This window comes from Larimichthys crocea, chromosome XXIV (assembly GCF_000972845.2).
Source record: "Larimichthys crocea isolate SSNF chromosome XXIV, L_crocea_2.0, whole genome shotgun sequence".
Lineage (NCBI taxonomy): Eukaryota > Metazoa > Chordata > Actinopteri > Sciaenidae > Larimichthys > Larimichthys crocea.
Window position 1 is genome coordinate 7,862,881 of NC_040034.1, and position 8,255 is coordinate 7,871,135.

General features: G+C 36.8%; 1 protein-coding gene and 1 long non-coding RNA gene across 3 annotated transcripts; both read right to left on the reverse strand.

The window, feature by feature from the left end:
- Nucleotides 1–59: 59 nt before the first annotated feature.
- spata7 (spermatogenesis associated 7) lies at nucleotides 60–5,874 on the reverse strand. Of its 2 annotated transcripts, XM_027274753.1 has the most exons (12): nucleotides 5,661–5,874; nucleotides 4,481–4,543; nucleotides 4,271–4,360; nucleotides 4,054–4,101; nucleotides 3,360–3,463; nucleotides 2,775–3,241; nucleotides 2,623–2,668; nucleotides 1,915–2,036; nucleotides 1,764–1,814; nucleotides 1,523–1,600; nucleotides 1,388–1,445; nucleotides 60–1,264 (listed from the first exon to the last, which is right to left on the reverse strand). In XM_027274753.1, exons 1-12 carry the CDS (start codon nucleotides 5,695–5,697, stop codon nucleotides 623–625), a joined length of 1,806 nt encoding a protein of 601 aa, XP_027130554.1. In that variant the 5' UTR covers nucleotides 5,698–5,874; the 3' UTR covers nucleotides 60–622. The 2 variants fall into 2 exon arrangements, with proteins under 2 accessions (XP_027130554.1, XP_027130555.1); XM_027274754.1 differs by lacking the exon at nucleotides 4,054–4,101.
- Nucleotides 5,875–6,297: 423 nt separating this feature from the next.
- On the reverse strand, nucleotides 6,298–7,967 carry LOC109138081 (uncharacterized). Its single transcript, XR_003461656.1, has 3 exons — nucleotides 7,942–7,967; nucleotides 6,767–6,829; nucleotides 6,298–6,390 (listed from the first exon to the last, which is right to left on the reverse strand). It is a non-coding gene; the product is annotated as an uncharacterized LOC109138081 (long non-coding RNA).
- Between the last annotated feature and the right edge of the window lie 288 nt (nucleotides 7,968–8,255).

Sequence of the window (8,255 nt, forward strand, 5' to 3'; positions counted from 1 at the left end):
TTACCAGATTGTAATGTAGTTTTTAAAAAATGAAAAATGCAAACATACGAGAAGCAGAAGAGTAGAAAATGTATTGCAAATTTATTGTAAAGACACTTTCTGGTGACAGTCAAGTCTTAGCTGCTACATGTCAGAGGCATATGTCAAGTCAACAAAACAGTAAATCTGAAAATGTAAACTGCGGCTACATCAGACTTAAAACTAACTGTAATCCACTCAAACAAAAAAAGATACTAATTAAACACATCTTTGCTCATCATACTAACTACTATAGGGCAGTGATTTAGGAAATGTTTAGAGTATTCATCTGGCTGTCTATTGTTGGAGCTCAACCACTATATTTCAAGCATGTGTCCACTTTATACTTTAATATCCCAAATGAGACTTTCAAGTCTCTCATGTACTTTCAGTTGTTACTTGTAGTTTTCATTGAGCTTTGGTTAAAAGATTATTATAAAAAAAAAAAGCAAACTCAAACTACAACACCACATTGATGGGCTTTAAAAATTGCAAACACAAAACTATGCTCTCAGAAAGTTCAAACATTACATTTCTCTCAGGAAAAACACTCACTCGGTAATAAAATCACGAAAGGACGTTCAATCCCTGAATACAGTAAAACTCAGAACTCATCATCACTGACAGAAGCTGCTGTATGTTGCTCAGTGGCCTCCGCATTATTGTAGTGTGTATTGCTGGTCACATGAAGCGACTTTGACAAACTTCTCCCCAGATCTTCAAGCTCTTTAGACTGTCCGTCATAACTGACCTCAGCTTGCTCAAGCTCTTGATGAAATCCTTTGTCACTGCTTAGACTGGCGTTTTCGTGGTTTTCATTGCTGACTTCGTTTGTTGCAGTTGTGCCTATTTGATTTTGATCAAAGTCCTCTTCACTTATTCCTGCATTATTAGAAACGTGCTCACTAAGCCCAGGAGAGCTAATGCCCTTTTCAAGATTGTCATCTTCTCCGTACTTTTCAGTTGTTTGAGTTGGTGAATCAAACCTTTCAGGCGAGCATAAGGGTGTAGACACCATCAGGGGATCAGCATAACCTAGCGAATCGCAGTCTTTAATTAGTGATGCATAAAGGGACAGGTCGTTGTTTTCTTTGGTCTTCACTTGTTTCTCCCCTGCTTCCAAATTTGGGAGGAATGTATCAAGCAGTCCATTTTCCTTTTTTTCAAACTCTGTACTGCAGGTGAATGTGTTGGGTGTCTCTTCAAAATCTTTGCGCAGCACTTCCAGAAGGTGGTGCATTTTACCCTAAAAACAAACAACGCAATCAGATGCATGAGAACAAGTTGAAGGAGCTCCTTCTGACAACCTTTTAAATGTTTTAAAACATTTAATTTAAATCTGTGACCTGAACAACAAGTATCGACTTACTTCGTGAAGGTGATGCCGATTCATGTCAATATGACGCTTTATCACCCGGTCCAGGACCCTTTCAGAGGACACAGACACTTACACTACAGCAATGACTCACAAAATCTCAAGTAATTTATAGAAACAATGACAAACCTGTCAGAGATGTGCCCCCGGGACAAGATATCCTCTGTTACAGCAGAAATGAATTCGAGGTACATTAATTCTTCCTCTCTGTTGGAGACCAGAGGAGGATTATTCTCTGCACAGACATATTATAGTAGATGTTTCTTAAGATTCACTGAACATCATACTGTCAAATCCTCACATGGCAGTATTTTTCCAGTACATTGATTAAAGTGTATATAAAAGTTAGACACTATCAAAGAGAACTCACTCTGAAGATACATTCTTCATAGTGGGAGATTTCCCGCCTTCTGGTGAGACCCTAAAAGATGAGACTTAATTTATTTTCGGACTTCATAAAATACACACTGTCTAAAATTCAGCTTAAAATGCAACACAGTGTTTCAGCCCCATGAGTTTACCTGGATGACGAGTCAAAGAAATCGCGGTCTCTGCTCTTATTAGCGCGACTCTGTTGTCTAGATGATGAGAAATATGTGCCGTTGGACTCATCCTCAGACCATTCATGTTCTGTATTAAATCCCTGTAAAACAAAAAGGACTGTAAAATGAGAAGGCATATTCAAAATTGTCAAGGCTACCTCATAACCAAATGTTTAGTATGGCCGTTAACACTCCAGTTTCACAGCTGTTCATTTTTACAGGGACCATAAACCAGACAAGGATTACTGACCTTGAGCAACATAATAATTATACCCTGCTATGTTATTTATATTATAGCCTTGGATACTGTACCACAGAATGTCACCAGGTTCAGACAGTGTAGGTAATATTGAACTTGTTGCAGTCATCATCACTGAAATAATTATGTGATAATAACTGAGGCATGGTTGTGTTCTTGTGCCTGTTATAAACAGTGCATGTGGGAGGTGCACACACCACGAAGCACCTCACGTACCACCAATAAGGTGACATTTAATCACTTGAAAAAAGGTTAGTAAATAAATGGATTAATTGATTATTGATTAACATGAAAATTGTTGATTTTAAATGATTGGAATAATTAATATAAATTTTAGTAATGTATCAAGTAAAAATGCCAGATATATGCTGGTCACAAAAAAAAAAAGCAAACATGTTTAAATAACCAAATTAAATCCTTAAAATTACCTGAGATGGCTCGTGTGATTCCTGTGTGCATTCCTTGGTTTTTGTGCTGCATAAAACAGATTTAGATTTTAACGTTAGAACACATGTTATGTGTTTTAAAGACACGTTTCTTGATCTTTCCCTTAAAACCAACTCAGATGTTCGGTAAGTACCTTCCATGATATGTCTCCTGTCGCATTAATCTTGACTGAGTGCAATCCTGAGTGGGTTTCCTTCGTGGTGCTCTGTAGTAGCGATAATTTGACAGGTATGAATTCTTATCTGTCTTCAGGGTCTTTGGGGTGAAAGGTTTATCTTGGGTAAAGTGCTGTGAATGTTTCTGGATTAAGTCCCCACTGTATGTCTTCTGAACAGGGTCCTGGAAAGTTTTGTAGCAACTCTGATCTCCAGAAGCGTCCAGTGAACACGCTGACTGCATTCTATGTGAAGTCGCATCTGGGCTCCGCTGCTTTACTTCTGATGCTGGGCGGACGCGATGAAACTGGTTCTGTAAACCGACTTTACGCGATGGATAAACTATCTCCTTGGCATGAAAGGATGTGCCAAACCTTGGGCTGGAAACCAGGGAACTCCTTGAGCAGAGGTAGGGGCTGTCGTCATACTGCACAGATAATCTACTCTAAAAAGCAAACATGGTATTTTGAATCAGATTGTACCAACTGAAAAAAATGAAATGACAAATAATGTAAGCTTTGCATTAAAACCTTTGAATGCTTGTGACCAAGTTGTTTTCTTACCTGGGCTGAGGAGCAGGAGGCTCTGCTATCCCTCTGTGAAAGAGAGTGGGCTGAGTGAGGACGACCCCCTTTCCTCAACCGCTCCTGTCTGATCCGGTCATTGTCTGTAACCAGGCAATGAAAAAAATAATAGATGCAGGAAATGGTAACATACTGTATATACATACACATTCTCTATGAAAAACATTACACCTACACCTCCTCAACCTGCTGTTTCATGTCCTTAAATAACTTTGGGTAGCCCCAAGAGAACAGGCAAAGACTTAAAAAAGAGGTATGTGAGAGAGCAACTGTGATATCATCAAGAGTGCATGACTTTTACTATTACAGATGAAGTTGCGTCGTGTTCTTACATGACTGCATTTTATGTTACATCATATGATTCATGTCTTTGTGAACTTCTGGAACACCAGTGCAAAGTAGTGAGTTTTAGGGAGAACATGTTGACACACTAACACCTGCCTGTTAGTGGTTACATTTAGACATGACACCTGAAAAGCATTTAAACTAATTATTATGGTATTAAATACCATTGTGAATGTGTTAAAATGTGAAATATGACACCAATACCTGATGGTTCACCAGCTAAAAAGCATTTAAAGAACCTATTATGCTATTAAAATCCACTGTAAGTATGCTCGAATGACATTTGTGTGTTTGGAGTTGAAATGATCATTTAATATTTCATACTTACACTTTACACTATGTATCAAGCTTTTAGGTACTGAGGCATCAATGGCAGCTGTGAAACGAGGCAAAAATGTAAGACCACAACATATCATTAATCTAATTATTATGCAACAGAGATACAGGTGTTAAACACCTTGACATATTGTCTTATAATGTGCTAGGAGCTGAATTAATTTGGTCTACTGAATGTCAACGTGATGTATTCCTGCCGTGTAGCTCACCTTTAGCTGAGTAAACCTTTTTGTAATGAGACACCATGTGGTCTTTAATGATAGATTGTGTCAACTTGCTGGAAGAGGGAGGGCAGAAAGCTAAACACAGAAGAAAGAGAACAAAATACACCACAACGTTAAATTAACCTTTTACCTTAACAAGTGATCAACACCCATTTGACTTATTTCTTATGATAATATGCACATATTAATACTTACGACTGCTTTTTGACGGCTGTCCTCTCATACCACGGCTGCACCCCAATCCAGATGATACACTCCCTAAAACAAAGACGGTTATAATGAATTCTTTATTAAACACGCAATTTTGTGCGTACAGTTTGACAAGCTATTTTACTTTTCATATCTTTGTAAAGTGAAAACATTTGACGTTTCTGAATGTTTGATAACTTGTGATGGGAATGTGTCAATATCATTAACAGTTGATCTGATGGACATAATAATGGATGCATAATTGCATTCTCTGCATTCAAGTTATTGCACAAGAGTCCACATGTATATTTTTCTGATGTATATAAGAGGTAGGTAGGTATACTATTAGAGGTAGAACCATGTGTTCTTCATCCTCAGAGTTTATTCTATTCTATTTATACTGTGTCACCATTTTTACCTCATGTCTGTATATGTATGTCTGTGTATGTATAGTGTGAGCCTGTTCTGTGTCACTTGTAATGCTGCTGAAAGAATTTCCTTTCGGGGATCAATAAAGTATAATAAAGTATGTATCTATGTATCTATCTATCTATCTATCTATCTATATATATATATATATATATATTCTAGTAACGACTTGCCAATACACACACTGTTTAATATCTAAGTTATCCCATTAATTTATAATAAAAAATATATAATTATACATTACAGTCAGGGTAATACTTTCTATTCTGGCTCTAGTGTGTTATTATTATTGGCAGTGTTATATTTCAAGGTAAGTTCAGATATTTAATGTGCAAGTATGTAATAATACAAACAATAAATAAACCATTTCCTTAAAGTTTCTGCTTTTATTTAGCAAAAAATATATATACTTTTTTTTTACTACTTTTAATTTATTTATATTTAATTTCGGTTGTTAATATAAGGGGGTTTACAGTAATACATAATACGTTTTTTCCCCATTTCTTTAACTTAATGAACCAAAATAATGTAGCTTAACGTTAGCTGGCGTCTTGCAGGCTAACTTGACTGTCTTACAGTTACAGTAACAAGTAACGTGAAGGGCTGACCATTGTCCTTGTCGACCTGAAGCCATATCAGTGAGTGTACACGCTGTCAGCATGAGTTTATCTTTGAGCTGCTGCCTAAGCACAATTTAAATTTGCTTCCTTCTGTCGATTAGCCAGCTAGTTAGCTCATGCTAACAGCGTTTGCATACCTATTCTCGAGTCCATGTTACACTCAGCGTATCCCATTTTCCGCAGAAATATTCTGGGCTAGCGACGGCAGAGCTCGGATACATCCAGAAACCACAGTGTGCTCGACTGTGAACATTTTAACGCTGTAAGCGCAAAAAGGTAACAACCTAATACTAGCTCCTAAGCAGATGAGGAGCGAGGTAAAGCTTCCCCGTCGCCATGCTGGTTGCTATGAGTGCGTACGTCATCACGCTCTGTACGTAAGGAAGGTCAAGCCACTCCCACACCCAGGAGACAACAAACACCTGTCACTTGGGGAAAGTGCACTGATATCACAACATGGCAACAAGTTTTTAACGCACAATTCAATAAAAATCTATTATATGAATCATTATTTTTTGTCCATTGCTATTTTTTGTTCTTGTTTGTTTTGTTTTTGTTTTTTGTTGTTGTTGTTGTTTTAAGTTTATGTTCTACCTTAGTACTTGTTTTGTAAATCTGCATATTCTTAAATCTGCACATTCTACTTTAGTACTTTTTGCAATACTGACCTGACACCAATACCTATGGTTAAGTTACATTTAGACGGCTAAAAAGCATTTAAAGAACTTATTATGCTATTAAAATCCACTGTGAGTATGCTAGAATGACATTTGTGTGTTTGGAGTTAAAATTATCATTTATTTAATATTTCATACTTACACTTTACACTATGTATCAAGCTTTTAGGTACTGAGGCATCAATGGCAGCTGTGGAACGAGGCAAAAATGTAAGACCACAACATATCATTAATCTAATTATTATGCAACAGAGATACAGGTGTTAAACACCTTGACATATTGTCTTATAATGTGCTAGGAGCTGAATTAATTTGGTCTACTGAATGTCAACGTGATGTATTCCTGCCGTGTAGCTCACCTTTAGCTGAGTAAACCTTTTTGTAATGAGACACCATTTGGTCTTTAATGATAGATTGTGTCAACTTGCTGGAAGAGGGAGGGGCAGAAAGCTAAAACAGAAGAAAGAGAACAAATACACCACACGTTAAATTAACCTTTTACCTTAACAAGTGATCAACACCATTTGACTTATTTCTTATGATAATATGCACATATTAATACTTACGACTGCTTTTTGACGGCTGTCCTCTCATACCACGGCTGCACCCCAATCCAGATGATACACTCCCTAAAACAAAGACGGTTATAATGATCTTTATTAAACACGCAATTTTGTGCGCACAGTTTGACAAGCTATTTTACTTTTCATATCTTTGTAAAGTGAAACACTTTGAGGTTTCTGAATGTTTGATAACTTGTGATGGGAATGGTCAATATCTATAACAGTTGATCTGATGGACATAATAATGGATGCATAATTGATTCTCGCATTCAAGTTATTGCACAAGAGTCCACATGTTTTTTTTCTTTGTATATAGAGGGAGGTAGGTGTACTATTGAGTTAGAACCATGGGCTTCATCCCAGAGTATCTACTATTTATACTGTGTCACATTTACCCCATGTCTGTATATGTATGCTGTGGAGTATAGGGGGCCGTCGTGTGTCTTAATGCTGCTGCGACAAAAGAATCCTTCGGGGCAATAAGATAATAAAGTATACTATATAATAATATCTATCTATAACATTATCTATCTACAGCCTAACTAATATATAGATATCTATATATCTATATTATATATATATACTATATATATATATATATATATAGTAAGACTTGCATATACACACACTAAGTTATAAATTATAACAATTTATAATAAAAAAAAATATATAATTATACATTACAGTCAGGGTAATACTTTCTATTCTGGCTCTAGTGTGTTATATTATCGGCAGTGGTATATTCAAGGTAAGTTCAGATATTTAATGTGCAAGTATGTAATAATACAAACAATAAATAAACCATTCCTTAAAGTTTTGCTTTTATTTAGCAAAAAATATTATTTTTAACTACTTTTAATTTATTTATATTTAATTTCGGTTGTTAATATAAGGGGGTTTACAGTAATACATAATACGTTTTTTTCACACATTTCTTTAACTTAATGAACCAAAATAATGTACTTAACGTTAGCTGGCGTCTTGCAGGCTAACTTGACTGTCTTACTAGTAACAAGTAACGTGAAGGGCTGACCATCTCCTTGTCGACCTGAAGCCATATCAGTGAGTGTAACGCTTTCAGCATGAGTTTATCTTTGAGCTGCTGCCTAAGCACATTTAAATTTGCTTCCTTCTGTCGATTAGCCAGCTAGTTAGCTCACGCTACAGCGTTTGCATACCTATTCTCGAGTCCATGTTACACTCAGGTATCCCATTTTCCGCAGAAATATTCTGGCTAGCGACGCAGAGCTCGGATCATCCAGAAACCACAGGTGCTCGACTGTGAACATATTTTAACGCTGTAAGCGAAAGGTAACAACCTAATACTAGCTCCTAAGCAGATGAGGAGCGAGGTAAAGCTTCCCCGTCGCCATGCTGGTTGCTATGAGTGCGTACGTCATCCACGCTCTGTACGTAAGGAAGGTCACGCCACCCCACACCCAGGAGGAAAACAAACACCTGTCTTGGGGAAAGTGCACTGATATCACAACAT

Excerpts from the sequence above, each read along its gene's own strand:
- spata7 (XM_027274753.1), bottom strand. The coding sequence starts at position 5,697 with ATGGGATACGCTGAGTGTAACATGGACTCGAGAATAG. Across the intron at positions 4,102-4,270 it reads AAAGGTTTACTCAGCTAAAG|CTGCCATTGATGCCTCAGTA; the intron begins GTGAGCTACACG and ends CTCGTTTCACAG. Across the intron at positions 2,669-2,774 it reads CAGGAGACATATCATGGAAG|CACAAAAACCAAGGAATGCA; the intron begins GTACTTACCGAA and ends TGTTTTATGCAG.